Below are 25,620 nucleotides of genomic sequence, written 5' to 3'. Positions count from 1 at the left end.
CTGGCTCTGGGGGGTCTGATACCCAGGGCTTCAGCTGTCACTCAGATATGGGGGCGGGGCCTAGCATTTCATCCAATCAGAGGCGCGGGGGCGTGGCCCTGTGCACAGTTCATCCGGAAATGTAGGGGGTTGTGTTCCTCCCCACACCTTTGTCGCTGCGCGGGCGGCGGTTGGGATCCGTCCGGTCTGTCCAGCCGGAGAGGGACCTGGTGCCTGTACCCAGGTTTCTGTCGCTCAGTCACCTGTGCTATTCCCTGCTGTAGTCACAGGAGCTGTCGAGAGGACCCCGGGACATCTGAAAGCCAGGAAATGGTGTGTGTGCGGGGCCGGGTGTCGTGAGACGGGGGAGGGGCTGCCTGGAACAGGCGAGAACAGGCTGTGGCGGGACCCGGGCCTCCCTGTGGGCGACTCCAGGGTCTGGGACCGAGTCCTCCTTGAGCAGTTTGGCCCTCGGTCCCCTCGGCCGCTGGACGGGGCTGGGCCGGCAGCTGGGACCCCGGGCGTCCTGTCCCGTCCCTGCGCGGAAACTGCGACCACGGCCCCGGAGCCTTCTCTGGGCAGTTCCGCGCTCGCAGCCCGACGTCTCCCCAGATTGAGCGGAAGCAACGTGAGGGTTATGGGTGGAATCCTGACTCGGGTGTAGGGTTCGTGCGTGGGAGGAGCAGCGGTCTGTGGGGCCCCAGCCCCCACTTTCTCCTGTTAAAAATTAAACTGAGGTAAGTTAACAATTAAAGAGTTCATTTGAGCAAACAGCGATTCACGAATGAGAAACACCCAGTCCTGGCTTGTGGTTTGTCAGCGGAAAAAACCAGACTATGTAAAATAAAGAAGTTTATTTGGAGCCGAATAGGAGAGACCTTGGCCGAGGGAAACACAACCCCGAGAAGCCTGGAGTAAGTGGTCCCGAGGCGGCTCAAGACAGTTTGGTTTTATTCATTTCAGAGAGACAGGAATTGTAGGGAAAATAATGAATCAGTGCCTGAAAGATGTAAATTCCTTTGGTAGAAAGGGTGGAACCTGTGGAAGGGGGGTTAGAAGGCACAGGTGGTTGAGGGATTCTGTAGGTGGCAGCTGGCTGAGAGTGTGAAGCTTTGTCTAAAGTTTGGAGGAGGTAGGAAGGAATGCTGAAGGAAGAGGATCTGTTATCTGCCACTTGATTCTATCCCAGCCAAAAAACAGACCTGTTTCTCTAGATTTTATGAATTCTAAGGCGTGACTTTACCTTTGCCTTACGTGGCCTTAGATCTTGTTTGTAATGTGGTATCTTATTGCCCCATGGAGTTCGTTTTTCCATTCTGATGATACCTATTTTTACATGAATGTGCATTAAGCTGCTGCATTTCTAAACTCCTAAAGGGAGAGGGTATAAGGAGACCGTCTCACTTCCCATCTTGTCATACAGAAGAACTCAATTTTCAGGGTTTTTCGGGGGTCCCTTTGGCCAAGAGCCGGTCACTTCACTTAGCTGGGAAGGTACTTTGTTTTTGTTTTGGTTTTGGTTTGAGACAGAGCCTCCTGTCACCCAGACTGGAATGCAATGGCTCTATCTCGGCTCACTGCAACCTCCGCCTTCCGGATTCAAGCGATTCTGCTGCCTCAGCCTCCCGAGTAGCTGGTATTACAGGCATGCACCGCTACACCCTCCTAATTTTTGTATTTTTAGTAGAGATGGGGTTTCACCGTGTTGGCCAGGCTGTTCTCGAACTCCTGACCTGAAGTGATCCACCCACCTTGGCCTCCCAAAGTGCTGGGATTAAAGATGTGAGCCATCTTGCCAGGCCAGAAGGTATGTTTTTATTTTTAGTTTACCAGTTTAGGGGTAGGCCGTTATAAGTTACATGAGGAGACAAACCAGATAAATGCTTGATTGGTTGCAGAGATGCAGTTGCCTTATTTGGACTTGTCACTCCAAAATAATCGAAAGCTTCAGATTTCAATTGGAAGAGTTTATTCAAGCAAAAAGATAGCAATGGCCCATTTGGGAAAAAGACTCCAGAGAAATGGACTCAGTACTCCAAAATTGGAAGTTAAGTTCTTGCTTGTATTACCAGAAAATGAGGTCCTGATCAGACCCCAGGAGAGTTCTCGAATCTTACACAGGAAGGAATTCAAGACGAGTCACACAGTGTAGTGAGAAGAGAGTTTATTGAAAGCTACTCTGGGCCAGCATGATGACTTAGGCCTGTAATCCAAGCACTTTGGGAGGCCAAGGTGGGAGGATCACTTGAGTTCAGGAGTTCGAGACCAGCCTGGGCAATATAGCCCCAATAAACCCCATCTCTTCCAAAACTAACAAAAATTAACTGGATGTGGTGACTTGCACCTGTACTGCCCAGGTACTCGGGAGGCTGAGGTGAGAGAATTACTTGAACCCCGGAAGCAAAGGTTGCAGCCCAGCCGAGGATGCGCCACTGCACTCCAGTATGGGTAACAGAGTGAGACCCCATCTCAAAAAGCAAAAACAAAACAAACAAAAAAGAGTTCAAGACCAACCTGGCTAACACAGCAAGACCCTGTCTGTATTTAAAAAAAAAAAAAAAAAAAGAGAGAGAAAAGGAAAAAGAAAGAAAAAGCTTCTCTGTTTCAGAGTAAGGCATCCTCATACAGCAAGTGGAGGAACGTACTGTCTTTAAGTTTTTCTTATGTAGCGATCTTGTCTATGTAAAGAATAAACTACCTGTGCCTACCTGCATGTGGGCTGACAGCGTCACACAATTTATTACTCTGTTGAGTTAAAGAAAACTATCCTTTACATTTTAGCATACAAGTGCATTAAAACAACTGTAATTATCTTGAAAGCATATGTTGTTACGGGTATTGGGACATCAGGACGTTCTGTTGTTGTGGGAGTGTAAGGATACTTGCAGGCATCTGTAGGCTGTTTTCTTCATGGGAAACATTTGATGATCATGGGTTGTGACTGGCAAGGAGTGTTTCTTGTTAGTCTCAAGGTGGAGCTGAACTTGAATTGGTGTTACTCTGGCTCCCCTAGGCACCTGTTTCCCTAACACTTACATAGGCAAAAGACAAATAAATATAACATGATTACATTTTCCATAGAAGGCTGATGTATGAGATACAACAGTTTTTTCTGGAGACAATGCCTTGCTCTGTGACCCAGGCTGGAGCGATGGTGCAATCATGGCTTACTGCAGGCTTGACCTCACTGGCTCAAGCATCTCAGCCTCCCAAGTAGCTGAGGCTACAGTTGCCCACCACCACACCTGGCTAATTTTTTATTTTTTGCAGAGGTTAGGTCTCGTTATGTTGCCCAGGCTGGTCTCTGGCTCCTGGCCTCAAACAGTTCTCCTTCCTTGGCCTCCAGGAGTGTGCTGGGATTACAGATGTCAGCCACTGCACCTGGCTAACATCTTAATTCGTTAGGGTTTGCTTTTTTTCCCCCCAGAGCTTGTATTCTTTTCTTTCTGGCTGGTTTTTATTTCCTTTTCAATTTAAAAGAGTGAATTTAACATTCCAGCTGAAGACAATGTGATAGACATGAAGTCTTTGTGTGAGGAAGTAAAGAGGGAAGTTAGTTTACTCTAGAGATCAGTAGTGAAGAGGGGCCTGGCGGGATGGCTCACACCCAGAACCCCAGCACTTTGGGCGGCCAAGGCAAGTGGATGGCTTGATCTCAGGAGTTCAAGAGCAGCCTGGGCAACATAGCGAGACCCTATCTCAATTGTGAAAAATCATATTAAATTTAAAAAAAAAAGTGAAGAGGGAAAGGGTCTTTCCTGTTTCCCTTCAGTCATTTACAACATTTTACAAAACACTATAGGTAAGAAAGAAGGTGAATCTGTAATCAGGAAAAGGAGAGTTCCAGCTGTCTATGTGAAAGTTGTGTGTCATGTGACTCAACCCCATTATCACATTGCTTCAAGATAATTGAGAGATCTGTCAGCTTAAATTTTGGAATTACTTTGTTGTTTTTGTTGTTTGTTTGTTTTGAGACAAGGCCTCACTCTGTCGGCCAGGCTGGAGTGCAGTGGCGCTATAGCTCACTCACTACAGCCTCCACCTCCTGGGTTCAAGTAATTCTCCTGCCTCAGCCTCCCAAGTAACTGCGATTACATGCATGTGCCACCACACTCAGCTAATTTTTGTATTTTTAGTAAAGATGGGGTTTTACCACGTTGGCCAGGCTAGTCTCAAACTCCCGTCCTCAAGTGGTCCGCCCACCTTGGCCTCCCAAAGTGTTGGGATTACGGGTGTGAACCACTGCACCCCGCCTGATTTACTTGTTCACACAGCCTATATAGGTAGAAAATTTCTACGTATGTAGTTACAAGGTAATTGGTAAATTGTGCCTGATTAAGCATAAATTTTATTTCCCTATAAATTAGTAATTTCCAAGAATTGTATTTAAATTTGATTTCAGGGCCCTTAGGTAGGACCCTAGGGTACTACACACAGTTCAGTCTCATTGCTTCTTCTTTAAATTTTTTCACACTTTCCAGGGCGACTGGTTTCACCTCACATTTTCCAAATATATGCGATGCAGGTCCTCCACTCTCATACCACAGCCTAACTCTTCAAGGGCTTACAGTAAAATCAATGTCTGAACATTTCACATGAGAGGAAAGCAGAGAATCACCACTAGACATTTTCCTGAAAAATCCTTCCTGCCTCTCCTCCTGTTTTCTTTCTGAGACACAGACGCCTTATCAGGATATCTTTGGGATGAGGTTCCTTTCTGGAAACTTTACAGGGTGGTGTGTCTTCAGTACACCCTTCTATCTTTTCCAGGTTTTGAGTTTTAGAACTGCCTGTAGCTGACCCAAGACCCCCACAGTTGCCGTGTCTCTTGGAGGGTCTAGTGGGTATCAGTGCCTAGGGGAGTGGGGCCTCCCAAGGGAGCAGCTGAATGAGTAATGGTGGAGGAGATGCCTGGTATACTTTTCATCTAGATACCCAATTCATGGGTGCTCTGCTTCTCTCTCCCAACTTCAGTTTCCATTAATTGGAGACGCATGGCAGGTCAGCTAATCGGATGTTGCTATTGAGGAAAAGCAGAAATGATTCCTGTCCTCTGGATTGTCTCAACTGTGAAGACAGAAATATCCCAAAAGACAAGGAAAGGCCACCCCAACAAGGTTGTATCTAGCTGTCCCACAGGGAGGTGGTCACCAGAATGCAGCTGTGTAAGTCTTACATGTGAGTTGACCACATGGAGGAACTGGGAGGAGGTGGAGAACTGGAAACTCTGTTGAGTTTGAGTAAAGGTTTCTTCTGTTATGAGAATGTGAAATCCATAAAGAAAATGCATGCTAAGGTAACATATGATTATAAGAACTCACTATAACCGGCAGCTCTAGAATGAATTAAATTACTGTATATGGAGATGATGAGTAGTAGATTGATTATCCTCCGGTAGAGAACCATGTGTCCCTGCTTTTTCTGTTAAGTGTTCACCACTTATATCATTGGCTGGCAATACCTGGTTTGTCATAGTTTCACATTACCTTAAATAGATGCCCAGACTGGGTGCGGTGGCTTATGCCTGTAATACCAGCACTTTGGGAGGCTGAGATTGGCAGATCACCTGAGGTCAGGAGTCTGAGACAAGCCTGACCAATATGGTGAAACTCCATCACTATTAAAATTCAAAATTAGCCAAGCATGGTGGTGCATGGCTGTAATCCCAGCTACTCGGGAGGCTGAGGCAGGAGAATCACTTGAACCTGGGAGGTGGAGGTTGCAGTGAGCCGAGATTGCCGAGATTGCACCATTGCTCTCTAGCCAGGGCAACAAGAGCAAAACTCTGTCTCAAAAAAAAACCCAAAAAAACATAGGTGCCCTACTTTCACAATTTGCTGTTCTCCATTGGCCTATCTTTCTTTTTTTTTTTTTTTTTTTTTTGAGACAGAGTCTCACTCTGTCGCCCAGGCGGGAGTGCAGTGGCCGGATCTCAGCTCACTGCAAGCTCCGCCTCCCGGGTTTACGCCATTCTCCTGCCTCAGCCTCCCGAGTAGCTGGGACTATAGGCGCCCGCCACCTCGCCCGGCTAGTTTTTTTTTTGTACTTTTTAGTAGAGATGGGGTTTCACCGTGTTCGCCAGGATGGTCTCGATCTCCTGACCTCGTGATCCGCCCATCTCGGCCTCCCAAAGTGCTGGGATTACAGGCTTGAGCCACCGCGCCCGGCCTTGGCCTATCTTTCCATCTCTGATAATACCATTTTCTGTTAATTAGTTTAGAGTTCAAAGCTGCGGTGTGTAGTAGGGATAGTGCCTCTCTGTCTTAGTCATGTTGGGCTGCTGTATCAAATTACCATAGACTGGGTGACTTAAAGAATAGACATTTATTTCTGGCAGTTCTTGAGGTTGTGAAGTCCACGTTCAGGGAGCTGGCAGATCTAGTATCTGGTAAGGGCCTGCTTCTTGGTTTGCAAATGGTCATCTTGTGGTTTCTTCACCTGACAGAAAAGAGAGGGAGCCGGCTCTCCTGTGTCTTCTTATAAGAGTACTAATCTCATTCAGAAAGGATTTACTCCTATGTTCTCATCTAATCCTAATTACTTCCCAGAGATGTCAACTTCTAATACTATATTGGGGGTAGGTTATTAATGTATGATTTTTTTGGAGTGGTGCAAATATTCACACCATAACACCCCCCAACCATATTCTATAGAGGATCTTGGCTATTTTTAGTCATTGTCTTCTATTTCAGTTTTTAGAAGTACTTTTTTCTTAATTTTAGTGAAAGAAACAAACTGCCTTGTACATTTCATAAAATAAAATATAACTGTAGGCATATTTCAGAGAGGTTACATCATAGTGATACTTAATCTCCTTTTAAGGACACGTGGCATTTTTTCCATTATTGCCTTTTATATTGATGTTTTTCAGTGTAAACTGATAATAATCATTTTTTATCCTTCTTGAGACTTTTTTGGACTTCAAGAAAATTAGTTTTAATAGAAATTAGTGGTCCGGCGTGGTGGCTCATGCCTGTAATCCCAACACTTTGGGAGGCCAATGCATGCAGATAGCCTAATTCAGGAGTTCGAGATCACCCTGATGAACATGGAGGAACCCCATCTCTACTAAAAACACAAAATTAGCCAGGCGTGGTGGCACAGGCCTGTAATCCCAGGTATTCGGGAGGCTGAGGCAGGAGAATCGCTTGAACCTGGGAGGCAGAGGTTGCGGTGAGCCAAGATCCCAAGATCGTGCCATTGCACTCCAGCAACAAGAGTGAAACTTTGTCTCAAAAAAAAAGAAAGAAAGGAAGAAATTAGTCCAGCCTGGGCAACATGGCAAACCTTGTCTATACAAAAACTTACCTGGTCATGGTGATGTGTGCCTGTAGTCCCAGCTACTCAGGACACTGAGGTGGAAAGAACTGTTGAGCCTAGGAGTTCGAGGCTGCAGTGAGCTATGATTGCACCACTACACTCCAGCCTGGGTAACAGAATGAGACCCTGTTTCGAGAAAAAAGAAAAGAAAACAAACAAAAAAATTAGTTTCAATATGTTATGCTGTTGTTGCAGATAATTAGAATTCACTGAGATTTATTTCTGTATAGGGTATGCATTCCAGAAACTAAAAGTATTACATACGCACAAAATACATTAAAAAATTGCACAATTAGGCCGGGCGCGGTGGCTCAAGCCTGTAATCCCAGCACTTTGGGAGGCCGAGACGGGCGGATCACGAGGTCAGGAGATCGAGACCATCCTGGCTAACATGGTGAAACCCCGTCTCTACTAAAAACTACAAAAAACTAGCCGGGCAAGGTGGCGGGCGCCTGTAGTCCCAGCTACTCGGGAGGCTGAGGCAGGAGAATGGCATAAACCCGGGAGGCGGAGCTTGCAGTGAGCTGAGATCCGGCCACTGCACTCCCGCCTGGGCGACAGAGCGAGCCTCCGTCTCAAAAAAAAAAAAAAAAAAAAATTGCACAATTAATCCAAATATTGATGGAGCCAGTACTGTGAATGATAAGACAACTGCCCTACTTTTCTTTATGCTTCCCCAACCTGGGTACCCATCCATATCAGTATATTTTATTTTTGTACGTTTTTTTATGTAAATGGTAACCAATATGCCAATATGTGATTTTTTTTTTTCTTTTTTTTGAGACGGAGTCTCGCTTTGTCGCCCAGGCTGGAGTACAGTGGCGAGATCTTGGCTCACTGCAAGCTCCACCTCCCGGGTTCACGCCATTCTCCTGCCTCAGCCTCCCAAGAGGCTGGGACTACAGGCGCCCGCCATCTCGCCCGGCTAATATTTTGTATTTTTAGTAGAGACGGGGTTTCACCGTGTTAGCCAGGATGGTCTCGATCTCCTGACCTCGTGATTCGCCTGCCTCGGCCTCCCAAAGTGCTGGAATTACAGGCATGAGCCACTGCACCCGGCCAATATGTCGTATTTTATATTGGGTTTTATTTAAACTCAGTTGTGAACCTTACATGGAATGATAGTTAATTCACTTTCTTATTTAGTTGATTTTATGATTGAGAACAGTGGTTGTTTACCCAAAACATTGAGCAGATAATCCACAGAGTTCCCGCATTTTTCTTCCAAGCTCATAGTTCCCCCTATTTTAAACATCTTAACTGGCCAGGTGCTGTGCCTTATGCCTGTAATCCTACCACTTAGAGAGGCTGAAACGGGAGGATGGCTTGGACTCAGGAGTTGGAGGCCAGCCTCGGCAACATAGCAAGACCCTGTTTCCAAAAAAAAAAAAAGTTTTAAACGAAAGAAACCATATTGACTGTGTGTGGTGTATCCTACAGTTGTTGCAAGAATATATTACATGTGAACATGACGAAAATTGAAGAAGCCAATGCTATTATTACCTAAAGTTCATCTTTTACATTAAACTTCACTCTTTTGTTCTGTGGTTTAAGACAACTGCATATGTCATGTATCCACCATCACAGTCTTATACAGAAGCATTTCACAGACCTCAAAATCCCCTGTGCTCCTCCTAATCATGGGTTTCCCCTCACTCTTTTGCCATCCCTGTTTATACCTGGCAACAAATGATGATGTTCCTGCCTCTAGAGTTTTGCATTTTCCAGAATATCACATATTTGGAATGATGCTGTAAGGGGCCATTTCAGACTTGCTTCCTTCATGTAAAAATATGCGTTGAAGGTCTCTCGAAAGCTTTGTTGCTTGACAACTCGTGTATTTTTTATTTTTGTTTATTTATCTAAAAAAATTTTTGTTTTTGAATGGCGTGAACCCAGGAGGCAGAGCTTGCAGTGAGCCGAGATTGCTCCACTGCACTCTAGCCTGGGCGACACAGCAAGACTCTGTCTCGATAAAAAAAAAATTTTGTTTTTGTTTTTGTTTTTGTTTTGTTAGAGACAGGGTCTCAAACACCCCAGCTCAGGTGATCCTCCCACCTCAGCTTCCCAAAGTGCTGGGATTCCACTTGTGAGCCACCATGTCCGGCCACTCATTTCTTTCACCACTGAGTAGCATTAACACTGGATGGGTGTTACCATAGTTTGTTTCTTTTTTTTTTTTTTTTTGAGGCAGAGTCTCTCTCTGTCGCCCAGGCTGGAGTGCAGTAGCGGGATCTCAGCTCACTGCAAGCTCCGCCTCCCAGGTTTACGCCATTCTCCTGCCTCAGCCTCCCGAGTAGCTGGGACTACAGGCGCCCGCCACCTCACCTGGCTAGTTTTTTGTATTTTTTTTTTTAGTAGAGACAGGGTTTCACCGTGTTAGCCAGGATGGTCTCGATCTCCTAACCTCGTGATCCGCCCGTCTCGGCCTCCCAAAGTGCTGGGATTACAGGCTTGAGCCACCGTGCCCGGCCCATAGTTTGTTTCTTTATTCACCTGTTGAAAGGCTCATCTTGAGCCTGGTGTGATGCCTCATCCCTGAGTTCCCAGCATGCAGGAGACTGAGGTGAGAAGATTGCTTGAGGCCAGGAGTTAGAGACCAGCCTGGTAGATACAGTGTGAGACCTCTTCTATTTTTTTTTTTTTTTTAAAGACTCACCTTGTTTGAGTCTAGTTTTTGGCAGTCATGAGTAAGGCTGCTAAAAATGTTTGTGGGAGGACTTTTGTGTGGACATCAGTTTTCAGTTCATTTGGGTCAATATTGTAGGAATGAGACTACTGAATCAGTAGGACACCATGCTTATTTTTTTCAGAGCTCCGCAGACTGTCTTCCAAATTGGCTGTAGAAGTTTCCATTCACATCGGTAGTGAATGAGAGTTCACTGTCATTGGCATTAGCAAGTGTCAGTGTTTTGGATTTTAGCTACTCCACCAGGTATTTGCTGCTGCCTCGTTGTTTTCTTTTTTTCTTTTCTTTCTTTTTTTTTTTTTGGAGACGCAGTTTCACTCTTGTTGCCCAGGCTGGAATGCAATGGAGTAATCTCAGCTCACTGCAGCCTCTACCTCCTGGGTTCAAGTGATTCTCCTGACTCAGCCTCTAGAGTATCTGGGATTAACAGGTGTGCGCTGCCTCACCTGGCCAATTTTTGTATTATTAGTAGAGATGAGGTTTTACCATGTTGGCCAGGCGGGTCTCAAACTCCTGACCTCAGGTTATCCACCCGCCTTGGCTTCCCAATGTGTTGTATTACAGGCGTGAGCCACTGCGCCTGGCCTGTTTTCATTTTGCTCTTAAATGACATGTAATGTAAAGCATCCTGTCATATGTTTGTTTGCCATAATTACAGTTTTTGGGGGGAGGTATACTTGGAAAGATCTTGCTTTTTTTTTTTTTTTTTTTTTTTTTTGGAGATGGAATCTGGCTCTGTCGCCCAGGCTAGAGTGCAGTGGTGTAATCTCGGCTCACTACAACATCTGCCTCCTGGGTTCAAGCGATTCTTCTGCCTTAGCCTCTTGAGTAGGTGGGATTACAGGCTCCCGCCACCAGGCCTAGCTAATTTTTGTATTTTGAGTTGAGACTGGGTTTCACCATGTTAGGCTGGTCTCAAACTCCTGACCTCAGTGATCCACCCGCCTCAGCCTCCCAAAGTGCTGGGATTACAGGCATGAGCCACTGTGCCTGGCTTTTTGCTTCTTTTTTGATTGGTTGGGTTTTTTTCTTGTAGAATTTTAGGAGTTCTTCATTACCTTTTGGATACCAGTCCTTCATCAGATAGGTGTTCTGCAAAGATTTTGTTCCAGTCTGTCACTTGTCTTTTTATTCTGTTAACAAAGTCATTTCCAAAACAAACACTTTTACTTTGTTTTTTTCTTTTTGTTTGTTTTGTTTTTTAATTATACTTTTAAGTTCTAGGGTACATGTGCACAATGTGCAGGTTTGATACATAGGTATAACATGTGCCATGTTGGTTTGTTGCACCCATCACCTCGTCATTTACATTAAGTATTTCTCCTAATGCTATCCCTCCCCTAGCCCTCCACCCTCTGACAGGCCCCAGTGTGTGATATTCCCTGCCCTGTGTCCAAGGGGTCTCATTGTTCAGTTCCCACCTATGAGTGAAAACATGTGGTGTTTGGTTTTCTGTTCTTGTGATAGTTTGCTGAGAATGATGGTTTCCAGCTGCATCCATGTCCCTGCAAAGGACACGAAATCATCCTTTTTTATGGCTGCATAGTATTCCATGGTGTGTATGTGTCACATTTTCTTTATCCAGTCTATCATTGATGGACATTTGGGTTGGTTCCAAGTCTTTGCTATTGTGAATAGTGCCACAATAAACATATGTGTGCATGTGTCTTTATAGTAGCATGATTTGTAATCCTTTGGGTATATACCCAGTAATGTGATGGCTAGGTCAAATGGTATTTCTAGTTCTAGATCCTTGAGGAATCGCTACACTGTCTTCCACAATGGTTGAACTAGTTTACGGTCCCACCAACAGTGTAAAAGTGTTCCTATTTCTCCACATCCTCTCCAGCACCTATTGTTTCCTGACTTTTCAATTATCACCTTTCTAACTGGTATGAGATGGTATCTCATTGTGGTTTTGATTTGCATTTCTCTGATGACCAGTGATGATGAGCATTTTTTCATGTGTCTGTTGGCTGCATAAATGTCTTCTTTTGAGAAGTGTCTGTTCATATCCTTTGCCTACTTTTTAATGGGGTTGTTTCATTTTTTCTTGTAAATTTGTTTGAGTTCTTTGTAGATTCTGAATATTAGCCCTTTGTCAGATGGGTATATTGCAAAAACTTTCTCCCATTCTGTAGATTGCCTGTTCACTCTGATGGTAGTTTCTTTTGCTGTGCAGAAGCTCTCTAGTTTAATTAGATCCCATTTGTCAATTTTGGCTTTTGTTGCCATTGCTTTGGTGTTTTAGTCATGAAGTCCTTGCCCATGCCTATGTCCTGAATGGTATTGCCTAGGTTTTCTTCTAGGGTTTTTAGGGTTTTAGGTCTAACATTTAAGTCTTTAATCCATCTGGAATTAATTTTTGTATAAGGTGTAAGGAAGGGATCCAGTTTCAGCTTTCTACAGATGGCTAGCCAGTTTTCCCAGCCCCATTTATTAAATAGGGAATCCTTTCCCCATTCCTTGTTTTTGTCAGGTTTGTCAAAGATCAGATGGTTGTAGATGTGTGGTATTATTTCTGAGGGCTCTGTTCTATTCCATTGGTCTATATCTCTGTTTTGGTACCAGTACCATGCTGTTGGGCCTGGCTGATTTTTGCATTTTTTGTAGAGATGGAGTTCCATCATTTTGGCCAGGCAGATCTCAAACTGCTAACCTCCATAATTACACCTGCCTTGGCCTCCCAAAGTACTGGAATTGTAGGCATGAGTCACCACACCTGGCTGCTACCATAATTTATTATCATTACTTATTGTAAAACAAAACTTAAAACTTATCAGCTTAAGGAATTTTACATGTATAGTTGAGATAGTTTGACAGATCTACATAAGTTCTGTAAGATGAATTCTATTGTATTTTGCTTATTGCAATTATCCTGAGGTGAGGTTGCATGCATATTGCAGTATGGAGCAAGATGTTATTTTCTTTTTTTTTTTTTTTTTTTTTTTTGAGACGGCAGGCTGGAGTTCAATGGCGCAATCTTGGCTCACGGCAATCTCTGCCTTTCAGGTTCAAGCAATTCTCCTACCTCAGCCTCCTGAGTAGCTGGGATTACACGCATGCGCCACCACACCTGGCTAATTTTGTATTTTTAGTAGAGACAAAATTTCTCCACGTTGGTCAGACTGGTCTCCAACTCCAACCTCAGGTAATTGACCCACCTCGGCCTCCAAAAGTGCTGGGCTTACAGGCGTGAGCCACAGCGCCTGGCCAAGATGTTACTTTCTAAGTATAAATAATATCCCATTGTATGTATATACTTAGGACATTTTGTTTATCCATTCAGCCATCAGTGGATATGTGGGTGGCTGCATTGCTCATTCCTGCCATGCCAGGAGGGTCGTATAGTGATTGAATCTATGCTTTTTACACCTGGGTATCTTTTAGGAGTTTCTTGTTTGCCCTCTTGTGTGCTTAGAGTGCCAGACTTTTCTTAGGAATGTCCCCTTTGCCCTTCTTACCATCTATCTAGCTACATTCTGACAGGATAACTGTGAAGTGAGTGAATCCTGGGCGTCATAATGGATGTTTCTTTCTACTTAGGTATTTCTCCTCCTCTCTGCTTATATCTAGCATGCCTGTTTGGGGTGGTCCCTGGGGGTGTGGGCTTTCCCCTGGACTTCCCCTCCTGCTCTTGACTAGTTATCTGCCTTCTCTAACAATGTCATCAAAGATTAGACTTTGGGAACAGACATTTTCAAGGAAACAGAGCCTCAGGACTGCTAACGTTAACTTTTTTCTGCATATTAATTCATAGGACTGTGTTATGACAGGTGCTACAGACCCACAGTCCAAAGAGACATTAGGGACAGCCCAGGCAGCTCACTTTTCTTCCTGGATTGTAGCAGGACAGGCCACAGATATAACATCTCAGACACCAGGTTAGAGAAGGAAGTGGCTTTATTTGGCCGGGAGCATTGGCAGACTTGCGTCTTAAAAACCGAGCTCCCCGAGAGAGAGAAATTCCTGCCCCTTTTAAAGGCTTACAACTCTAAGGGGGTCCACGTGAAAGGATCATGATCGATTAAGCAAGGATAGGGTTCGTAACTGGATCTGCATGCATCGGTGACAGGACAGAGCAGAATAGAACAGAGTTTCACAGTGCTTTCTCATACAATGTCTGGAATCTATAGATATACAAGTGGTTAGGTCAGGAGGTGATTTTTTTTTTTTTTTGAGACAAAGTCTCACTCTGTCACCCAGGCTGGAATGCAGTAGCTCGATCTCGGCTCACTGCAAGCTCTGCCTCCCGGGTTCACACCATCCTCCTGCCTCAGCCTCCCGAGTAGCTGGGACTACAGAACTACAGGTGCCTGCCACCACGCCTGGCTAATTTTTTGTATTTTTAGTAGAGACGGGGTTTCACTGTGTTAGCCAGGATGGTCTTGATCTCCTGACCTCGTGATCTGCCCGCCGCTGCCTTCCAAAGTGCTGGGATTAAAGGCGTGAGCCACTGCACCTGGCCAGGAGTTGATTTTTAACTACCAGGCCTAGGGTGTGGCACTGGGCTGTCTATTGATCTCATTTCTGCTTTCCTTTAACTTTTGCTTCCTCTTTCTTTTTCTAAGGTATGAGGTAGCAAGCAGGGGAGCAACAAGCAGGTTTCTATTATTATTATGATTTCTTTATAAGCATTTTCTTTTTTTTTGAGATGGAGTCTCGCTCTGTCGCCCAGGCTGGAGTGCGGTGGCACGATCTCCGCTCATTGCAAGCTCTGCCGCCTCCCAGGTTAACGCCATTCTCCTGCCTCAGCCTCCCTAGAAGCTGGGACTACAGGTGCCTGCCACCACGCTCGGCTAATTTTTTTGTATTTTCAGTAGAGACAGGGTTTCACCGTGTTCGCCAGGATGGTCTCAATCTCCTGACCTTGTGATCCGCCTGCCTCAGCCTCCCAAAGTGCTGGGATTACAGGCGTGAGCCACCGCGCCCGACCTTTATAAGCATTTTAAATCCTCCTAGTGCTAGAAACCATTTTCCAAATACAGATTTAGGATTAAACCCATGCCAAACCTGTACAGGCACATGTGCCAACTTTGTTATGTCCTTAACTGTATTTTTGACTACTTGCCCTTGATTATTTATATGCAGACAGCAATTGGTTAGGTTAAATTTTCCATAGCCCCTCCTTTAGTTGCTAGCAAGTAGTCTAGTGCCCATCTATTTTGATAGATAGCATTTTTCATCTGGGTTTCTTACCGAGCTAAAACAGTTAAAGCTCTGCCAATTTTATTAGTGGTTATTTCTAAGATAGCTTGTAACCGTATGATCCGGTTGAACATGTAAATGGGGCTTTCTTTTTTTTCTGTTTTAGCTATTTTTTTTACTTCTATTGCCTAGAAAAGAACTAGTTTTTAAATCTTATTTCAAAGACTATGATCATGGGAGACTCAGATGGGTTATAGTACACATCAGGTCGGGCATTTCCTGGGTTACACACTTTGTACTGAGTCGTGTTATACAGGCAAGTTCCTTTTAAAATTTCTAGGCATTCATAATAACTATAAAACAGGAAGATTGTTTTAACTTGTAGCCCTACCTCAGTAACCTGATGAATACACGGGGAACAATCTTCCGTGGGGGGAAAATCAGTTGAAGTCCTTATTGTTGAAGTCCAAATTTTAAGGAGAATGAGTCCCATGACACGTTTTCTCATGCTTCGGCCTCACATAGACCAGTCAACTTCCAGGTGTGACCGGAGCAGGGCTCGTCGTCTTTTTCAGAGTCACTTTGCATGAGTTATCTGGGCCTGGTCTCGCCTCCCCGGTCTTAGGTACTGAAGGTTTTACATAACCATGGTGGATCCAGGCTGGGATTCCCTCTACCTTCATGGCAGTGGGAGTGGTCTGGTGTCCCTTCCACCATGGGCACAAGGGGGCTACGTTCCAGTCCTTGATCCACACTCGATCACATGGGGAGAAAGGGTGAACTGGGGAGAATAAGCTAATGGGGCATTTCTCATTTACCCAGGCTGAGATTGTTTGTGTAATTTTTCCTAAGGCCTGTAGCTGTCGCTGTAACTTAATTTCACCTAACTCTCAGGGAGTGCCTGGAAGTCCCCATAGTTTGGGAGGAGGTCTATGATATAATATTTCATAAGAGGAATATCCTGTTTTTCTAGAAGGGGTAAATTTAATCTTAAATAATACCACAGGGAGAGCTTGTACCCATTTTAATCCTGTTTCTTGACATGCTTTCCCTAAACTATTTTTGATAGTCTGACTCATCTGCTCCACCTTTCCGGAACTCTGAGGTCGGTAGGCAGCATGCAGTATCCATGTGATCCCCAATACCCGTGCTGTTTTCTGTACCAAGTCAGCCACAAACACCAGCCCGTTATTTGAGCCAATTCGTAAGGGCAGTTCAAACCTAGGAATAAGATCTCGAAGAAGCACACGGGTTACTTCAACAGCTTTCTCAGTTCGCGTTGGATAAGCCTCCACCCACCCACAAGAACTAATAAATACTTGCTATCTTCACATTTTGGCACTTCTGTGAAGTCTACTTACAGATCTTCAGCGGAAGCTGCTCCATAAGCTTGTATGCCGGGCGGGATGGTTGGATCCTGCCTTGCATCGTGGTGTTGGCAGATAATACATCGCTGTGCCACTGTTTTGGCAAGGTCTGGTAAATGAGATGTAGAAGTACTGGCCTAACAACTTTTCAAGTGACTCCTGGCCTAGATGGGTGGTTTTATGCACAGCCAGTATGACTGCAGTTCCCAGCAGCTGTGGCACAGCTACTCTCCCATCCAGTAACCGGATCCATCCTTCTTCCATCACCTGTCCTCCCTCTGCCTGGAGAAAGTCCTTTTCTTCTTTAGAATAAGTAGGTAAAAGGTAGGCCACTGGCCTTGGCCAGGGCCCCACAGTCTGGGTTAGAACTCCAACTGCCATTTTTTTCTTTTTCTGACACATACGGTGTAAAAGGCTTTGTCAGATCTGGTAGCCCCAGGGCTGAGACTGACGTAAGTTTTTCTTTTAACTCATGAAAGGCTCACTGTTGTTGGGATTCCCGTTCAAAAGGTTCCCGGCACCCGCCTTTGTGACCCCATATAGAGGTTTGGCCAGTACTGCAAAGTTTGGGATCCACAGTCTGCAGAACCCTAAGAATTCTCTCACCTGCCTTCTGGTTTTAGGCTACAGTAGGCTGCAGATGACCCGCTTTCTTTCTGAGCTTGATTGACCAAGCGCAAGTCCTGTACTGGCCTGTGGTCCTTGGTCCCCGGCTTGGGAAAAGGCAGGAGGGGAGTGTTCCATGGAGACTGACAAGGTACTATAATTCCAAAGGCTCTCAGGTGCTTGAGATGGACCTGGATACCTTCAAGAGCTTCTCTGGGGTACCGGGTACTGTTTTTGCCTGACCAGCTGGGCCCCAGGCTTAACTTCTGTAAGTACAGGGGTTTGGTTGACTGCCAGCCCTGGAGGGTTATCTTCCGCCCACACCTTTGACCACCACTCAGCCAGAGCTGGTCTTATCTCTTAGCCTGGCTTGGTTAAGAAAAGTCTTCATTCCTCCTCCCGGGGGACCGTAAGGGCCATGATGACTCCCTTTCCAGGTAACTTTAGCTGTAAAAGAGCTGTGCTTTGTAAAAAGAGATGGTGGCGCTCAGCTTGCTAAGCAAGTCCCTTCCCAGCAAGGGCAAGGAGCAGTTGGGAATGTACAAGAACTGGTGAATTACTTCGTGTCCCCCTACAGTACAAGTCCAGGGCAAGCAGAAAGCTTGTTTTGCCGAGACTCCTGTGGCTTCGATTGTATCAATAGTCTTTTTGGATAAGGGGGCGACCGGGCTGGTTACTACTGAATGTTCAGCACTAGTATTGACAAGAAACTCAATGTCCTTGTCCCCAACTGTCATCCTGACCATGGGCTCATTGGGGGCACCTGAGCCCGGTCCCCCTTAGTCCAGTAACCCTTCTGCCAGATTAAACAAGGCCCTTTCGTCCTTGCCTGAGACCTCTGGCTTGGAGCCATTTTGTTTCTTCTTTAACTGGGGGCACTTGTCTTTCCAATCTTGGGTTGTAAACGAGCTGCCAAGGGAGGGGTTTCTCCTGCAGCTTCACATTCTTTCTTGTCTGCTCTGGTTGGTCTAGAGGTGTATGTGTCTGGTGGAGGCACAGGTGCTGTGGGCTCAGGAGTGGGGAGTCTCTCTTCCAGGTAAGGGCGGGGGGCATTGCTGGTGCCATTTCCTGCCATGAGTCCTCTGACATTGGGTCAGATAGAACTTTAGGAGCTGACTTCCCTCGGCGGGTGGAGCAAGATCCCTCGTGGGCTATCTGTCCCTTTGCCACTAACAGTGCTGCTGCCTGTCCTCTCAACCACTGGCGGGGCAGTGTAAAACCAGCTGTAACCAAGTGTCTATGTACAGGAACTGGTCTAGATGCCCTGGCTTACAGGTAATCTTGTGCCATACCTTTGAAATAAGGGACCTATCAAGGCTTCCTTCTGATGGCCAATCCACCTCTAATGCTGGCCAGTCTGTCTCACACAAAGTTCTAAGTTTTCCTGGTGTTACAGTAACTCCATAGTCTCCCTTAAATCCCTTTTTGAAAATTTTTTTAACATAGTTCCTAGTGGGGTGGGCTTACCTTGTGTCTGACCCATTTTTCTCTTGAGACAAGACAACACTCACACTATAAGACAGAAAGGGTAAAGGTCACTCACTCGTCTAATTCACACTAAATCAAAATCAGAACCAAAGCCGAAGTGCCAATAAGGGCACGCCTGTTCGTCAAGCACTTCAAGCAAAGTCAAAATCAAAACCAAAGACAAAGTGCCGATAAAGGCACACCGTGGGTGATCAGGCCACACTTCCATTCAGATGGAGTGGGCAAGTTCCCAAGACTGGTCTTACCGTGTTCCAGATGTCCAGACTCCAAGTTCCAATTCCTTCCTAGTGTTCAGCCACTGTATTGATTCTCCATGAGGGCCTGCCATGCACTGCTCTGGTGAGGCGTTCCACTGGTGCAATTGCCTACCCGGGAGCACTCTCAGGATCCGCATCACTCAAGCTGGCCAGTGTCCCCTGCAGGGATGCTCCACAGGGCAGGCTTAAGCCGCCTAAGGGGTTGCCTCGGCCATCTGCTAGTCACCTTGCTTCCCGGTCAGGGAACCAAGAAATGTAGCAGGACGAGCCACAGACAAAACCTCTCAGACACTGGGTTAGAGAAGGAAGTGGCTTTATTTGGCTGGGAGTGTTGGCAGACTTGCATCTTAAAAACCAAGCTCCCTGAGAGAGAGAAATTCCTGCCCCTTTTAAAGACTTACAACTCTACGGGAGTCCACGTGAAAGGATCGTGATTGATTGAGCCAGCATGGGGTGCATAACTGGGGCTGCATGCATCATTAACAGGACAGAGCAGAACAGAACACAGAGTTTCAGAATGCTTTCTCATACAATATCTGGCATCTATAGCTAATACAAGTGGTTAGGTCAGGAGTTGATTTTTAACTACCAGGCCTGGGGTGTGGCACCAGACTGTCTGACTATTGATCTCGTTTCTGCCTTCCTCTAACTTTTGCTTCCTCTTTCGTTTTCTTAAATATGAGACAATAAGAGAGGTGGTCTCCTTCCTTAGTTTCAGTGAAAACACACATTTTCGTATCCTGCTGTTGCCTACCACTTGTTCAGTTCTAACATCACAATTGCTTTATGAACTAGCTGGGCACGGTGGCACATGCCTGTGGTTTCAACTACCAAGGAGACTGAGGCATGAGAATCACGTGAACCCAGGTGGCAGAGGTCGTAGTGAACCAAGATTGTGCCATTCAACTCCAGCCTGGGCAACAGAGAGAGACTCTGTTAAGAAAAAAAAAAAAAAAATTGCTGGCTGGACACAGTGGCTCACGCCTGTAATCCCAGCACTTTGGGAGGTCGAGGCAGGTGTATCACCTGAGGTTGGGAGTTTGAAACCAGCCTGACCAACATGGAGAAACCCCATCTCTACTAAAAATACAAAATTAGCTGGGCGTGGTGGCTCATGCCTATAATCCCAGCTACTCGGAAGGCTGAGGCAGGAGAATCACTTGAACCCCGGTTGTGAGCCAATATCACGCCATTGCACTCCAGCCTGGGCAACAAGAGCGAAACTCTGTCTCAAAAAAATAAAAAAATAAAAGTTGCTTTATGGAAGAAAGTAAGTATAGAAGGAGAGAAAGGGATCTGATGACCAAAGCAGGGAATAAGTATTTGGAGTCCACGGCATCCTGAGAACTTCTTGGGAATAGAGTCTAGGCCCCCAGTGCTGTCACACTTACCCATCCTCCTCTACACATGTGAGATGTTTCAGGACCCAGTGGCCTTTGAGGATGTGGCTGTGAACTTCACCCAGGAAGAGTGGACTTTGCTGGATATTTCCCAGAAGAATCTCTTCAGGGAAGTGATGCTGGAAACTTTCAGGAACCTGACCTCTATAGGTAAGGATGACAGTTTTCCTTTCCTCAGTGCATTAGTGAACCAGTGTTTCTAGCTCATCAATGTTGCTGAGTGATTTTGAACACAGACAGGAAATACTTTGATGAATAAATAAGGTATGGCTGCAGTAAATCATGGGCATAGAATCTAATAATTTTTTCACAATTTTATACGCTTCAGGACTATTTTTCTATGTCTGTATTTTAGGAAAAAAGTGGAAAGACCAGAACATTGAATATGAGTACAAAATCCCCAGAAGAAGCTTCAGGTAATTTGCACTTACAAGAGAAAGCACTGTCTCTCTACACAATCTTAGAATATGAGAATATGTTGAAGAGAAGTGAAACAAAGAACTAAATCCAGCATCAAATTCATTTCTTCTTAGAATATTTTCTCAAAACACATATATTTAAATGTGACTGAGGCTGAGGGCTCACTCCTGTAATCCCAGTCCTTTGAGAAGTGGAGATAGGAAGATAGCTTGAGGCCAGCAGTTCAAGAACAGCCTGTGCAATATAGCGAGACCACATATCAACAACGGCCAAAAATTAGCTGGGCATTGTGGTATTCATCAGTAGTCCCAGCTACTCAGGAGGCTGAGGCAGGAGGATCACTTGAGCCAGTAAAGGCTACAGTAAGCTATGATGATATCATAGCACTCCAGCATGGGCAACAGGACAAGTACCAGACTCAAAAGAAAAATGATATAGAGTATTTAGTAATTGTAAAATAGTTTACATGGGAATAGTATTAAGCCCCTTATGAACATTTTTTTTTTTTTTTTTTGAGACGGAGTCTTGCTCTGTCGCCCAGGCTGGAGTGCAGTGGCCGGATCTCAGCTCACTGCAAGCTCCGCCTCCCGGGTTCACGCCATTCTCCTGCCTCAGCCTCCCGAGTAGCTGGGACTACAGGCGTCTGCCACATCACCCGGCTAGTTTTTTGTTATTTTTTTAGTAGAGACGGGGTTTCACCATGTTAGCCAGGATGGTCTCGATCTCCTGACCTCATGATCCACCCATCTCGGCCTCCCAAAGTGCTGGGATTACAGGCTTGAGCCACCGCGCCCGGCGAACATTTTTTTAAACAATAGGTATGGCTGGGTCATCTTGTAGAACATGTCCAGTCATCTTCAAATAATTCAGCCAGGGCCGAAAGCCTACACTTTGATGGACAGTGTTAAAAATGCAAGTGCAATACTTGTCGATGAATATAAAATTGCTTATAAACAAACCCTTCATAATGTGCTTCTCATGTTTTACAGGAGTCTCATAGAAGAGAAAGTCAATGAAATTAAAGAAGACAGTCATTGTGGAGAAACTTTTACCCAGGTTCCAGATGACAGGCTGAACTTCCAGGAGAAACAAACTTCTCCTGAAGTAAAATCATGTGACAGCTTTGTGTGTGGTGAAGTTGGCATAGGTAACTCATCTTTTAATATGAACATCAGAGGTGACATTGGACACAAGGCATATGAGTATCAGGAATATGGACCAAAGCCATATAAGTGTCAACAACCTAAGAATAAGAAAACCTTCAGGTATCGACCCTACATTAGAACACAAGAAAGGGATCGCACTGGAGAGAAACCCTATGCTTGTAAAGAATGTGGAAAAACCTTTATTTTCCATTCAAGCATTCGAAGACACATGGTAATGCACAAAGGGGATGGACCTTATAAATGTAAATTTTGTGGGAAAGCCTTCCATTGTTTCAGTTTATGTCTTATCCATGAAAGAACACATGCTGGAGAGAAACCATATGAATGTAAACAATGTGGTAAATCCTTTAGTTATTCTGCTACCCTTCAAATACATGAAAGAACTCACACTGGGGAGAAGCCCTATGAATGTAGCAAATGTGATAAAGCATTTCATAGTTCCAGTTCCTATCATAGACATGAAAGGAGTCACATAGGGGAGAAGCCTTATCAATGCAAAGAATGTGGAAAAGCATTCGCGTATACCAGTTCTGTTCGTAGACATGAAAAGACCCACTCTGGGAAAAAGACGTATGAATGTAAGCAATATGGGGAAGCCTTATCCTATCTTACAAGTTTTCAAACACACAGAATGAACTCTGGAGAAAGACCTTATAAATGTAAGATATGTGAGAAAGGCTTTTATTCTGCCAAGTCATTTCAAAGACATGAAAAAACTCACACTGGAGAGAAACGCTATAAATGCAACCAATGTGGTAAAGCTTTCAATCTTTCCAGTTCCTTTCGATATCATGAAAGGATTCACACTGGAGAGAAACCCTATGAGTGTAAGGAGTGTGGGAAAGCCTTCAGATCTGCCTCACAGCTTCGAGTGCACGGTGGGACTCACACTGGAGAGAAACCCTATGAATGTAAGGAATGTGGGAAAGCCTTCAGATCTACCTCACACCTTCGAGTGCATGGTAGGACTCATACTGGAGAGAAACCCTATGAATGTAAGGAATGTGGGAAAGCCTTCAGATATGTGAAGTACCTTCAAATTCATGAAAGGACAGAAAAACACATAAGAATGCCCTCTGGAGAAAAGACCTTATAAATGTAAGATATGTGAGAAAAGCTTTTATTCTGCCAAGTCATTTCAAACACATGAAAAACTCACATGGAGAGAAACCCTACAATGCAAGCAATGTGGTAAAGCCTCTCTGATGTTGCAATTCCCTTCGACATCATGAAAGGACTCATACCGAGAAAACCCCATGAATGTAAGCAGTAAAAGCCTTCAGATCTGCCTCACACCTCTCTAATGCATGGTAATCTCACACTGGTAGAAACCCTATGAGTGTAAGCAATGTGGGAAAGCCTTCAGTTGTGCCTCAAACCTTCGAAAGCATAGTAGGACTCACACTGGAGAGAAACCCTATGAGTGTAAGCAATGTGGGAAAGCCTTCAGATCTGCCTCAAACCTTCAGATGCATGAAAGAACTCACACTGGAGAGAAACCCTATGAATGTAAGGAATGTGAAAAAGCATTCTGTAAATTCTCTTCTTTTCAAAAACATGAAAGGAAGCACAGAGGAGAAAAGCCCTATGAATGTAAGCATTGTGGGAATGGATTCACATCTGCCAAGATCCTTCAAGTACATGCAAGAACACACATTGGAGAGAAACACTATGAATGTAAGGAATGTGGAAAAGCATTCAATTATTTTTCTTCCTTGCATATACATGCAAGGACTCATATGGGAGAGAAGCCATATGAATGTAAGGGTTGTGGGAAAGCATTCAGCTAGCCTGGTTCCTTTTATGGACATGAATAGACTCACACTGGAAGGAAACACTATGAATGCAAGCAATGTGGCAAAGCTTTCACATGTTCCAGTTCTTTTCAATACCATGAAATGACTCACACTGGGGAGAAACCCTATCAATGTAAGCAGTGTGGGAAAGCCTTCATTTCTTTTACTTCTTTTCAACGTCATGAAAGGACTCACATGGGAGAGAAACCCTATGAGTGTATGCGATGTGGAAAAGCATTTCTTCTAGTTCCCTTCAATATCATGAAATGACTTACACTGGAGTGAAGCCCTATGAATGTAAGCAGTGTGGGAAAGCCTTCAGATCAGCCTCGCACCTTCAATGGCATGGAAGCATTCACACTTGGGAGAAACCCTATGAATGTAAGCAGTGTGGGAAAGCCTTCAGATCTGCCAAGATTCTTTGAATACAGATAATGAATGTAAACAATTAACTTTATCATAACTGTATACTAACATGTTATTTTTAAATAATTAAGCTATAATAAAATACCCTGTTGGTTTTATGTATTAGATCAAGCTTATAATGTTACATTGTTATTACTTGGACATTGTGAGTCAGTATTACCATGTGGATAAAATGTCAGACATCTTTTTCCTCATGGAAATTGTACTTTTTGCACCAGGCACAGTGGCCAGTGGCTCATGCCTGTAATCCCAGCACTTTGGGAGGCCGAGGCAGGCAGATCATGAGGTCAAGAGATCGAGACCATTCTGACCAACATGGTGAAACCCTGTCTCTACTAAAAATACAAAATTAGCTGGGTGTGGTGGCACACACCTGTAGTCCCAGCTACTCGGGAGGCTGAGGCAGGAGAATCACTTGAACCTGGGAGGCGGCAGTTGCAGTGAGCAGAGATCACACCACTGCATTCCAGCCTAGCAACAGAGCAAGACTCCATCTCAAAAGAAAACTGCCAGGCGCAGTCTCTCACGCGTGTAATCCCAGCACTTTGGGAGACTGAGGAGGGCAGATCACGAGATCAGGAGATAGAGACCATCCTGGCTAACACAGTGAAACCCCATCTCTACTAAATATACAAAAAAAAAAAAAATTAGCCAGGCGTGGTGGCTGACGCCTGTAGTCCCAGCTACTCGGGAGGCTGAGGCAGGAGAATGGTGTGAACCTGGGAGGTGGAGCTTGCAGTGAGCTGAGATCGCGCCACTGCACTCTAGCCTGGGTGACAGAGCGAGACTCCGTCTCAAAAAAAAATAAGAAATTTTATTTTTCATGCTTATGTACTTATTTTTTATTTCGACCCTAATTTTGCTGAGTGTGTGTGTGTGTGTGTGTGTGTGTTTTAAACAGTCGCATTCTGTCGCCCAGGATAGAGTGCAGTGGTGCATCACAGCTTACTGCCACCTCCACCTCCTAGGTTCAAGCGATTCTCCTGCTTCACCCCCGTGAGTAGCTGGGACTACAGGCGTGCCCCACCAGCTAATATTTGTATTTTTTAGTAGAGATGGAATTTTACCATATTAGCCAGGCTAGTCTCAAACTCCAGACCTCGTGATCCGCCCACCTTGGCTTCCTAAAGTGCTAGGATTCCAGACATGAACCACTGGGCCCAGCCTCAACCCTAATTTTTCATTCACTCATAATACCAAAAGTTATCTCATATACCTCTGAGTGCCTTCTTCCCCAAAACCACCAATGCCATACCTGCTGTCAGCAAGGGTGTAATATAGCGTAGTGGTAAATATGACCACAAGTCATAAATGACTGTGGGATGTATGAGAATTACAAGTCACATTAGTAAGAAGAGAAAAATTTTGGTCATGGTTATAATTTGAAATATGTTTTCTTTTATCACATTTAGAAATGTAGTTAGAAAATGTTCTCTTTTTTTGTCCTGATCCATCATGGTCACTGAGGAGCGTTGTCTCATATGCCCGGTGTGTGACTTCTGTCTCTCCAGTGGTAAAAGACTTGGCCTTGGCTGGACACAGTGGCTCACGCCTGTAA

General features: G+C 44.8%; 1 protein-coding gene and 1 pseudogene across 5 annotated transcripts; both read left to right on the top strand.

Annotated features, from left to right (window-relative positions):
* The first annotated feature begins 83 nt into the window (after nt 1–83).
* On the top strand, nt 84–23,027 carry LOC101021960 (zinc finger protein 700). 5 transcript variants are annotated; one of them, XM_031659867.1, is made up of 5 exons: nt 101–312; nt 4,954–5,144; nt 20,278–20,404; nt 20,610–20,670; nt 21,664–23,027. In XM_031659867.1, the coding sequence occupies exons 2-5, from the start codon at nt 5,019–5,021 to the stop codon at nt 22,934–22,936; spliced, it is 1,587 nt and encodes a 528-aa protein (XP_031515727.1). In that variant the 5' UTR covers nt 101–312; nt 4,954–5,018; the 3' UTR covers nt 22,937–23,027. The 5 variants fall into 5 exon arrangements, with proteins under 5 accessions (XP_009191826.2, XP_031515727.1, XP_017807708.2 ...); XM_017952219.3 differs by having other exon boundaries at nt 20,269–20,404; XM_009193562.2 differs by lacking the exon at nt 4,954–5,144 and having other exon boundaries at nt 84–312.
* A 134-nt stretch (nt 23,028–23,161) lies between these two features.
* LOC116271691 lies at nt 23,162–24,167 on the top strand (annotated as a pseudogene).
* The last annotated feature ends 1,453 nt before the right edge of the window (nt 24,168–25,620 follow it).

This window comes from Papio anubis, chromosome 20 (genome assembly GCF_008728515.1).
Source record: "Papio anubis isolate 15944 chromosome 20, Panubis1.0, whole genome shotgun sequence".
Lineage (NCBI taxonomy): Eukaryota > Metazoa > Chordata > Mammalia > Primates > Cercopithecidae > Papio > Papio anubis.
The sequence above is the reverse complement of the archived record's forward strand: the minus strand, read 5'-3'. Positions and strand labels throughout refer to the sequence as shown.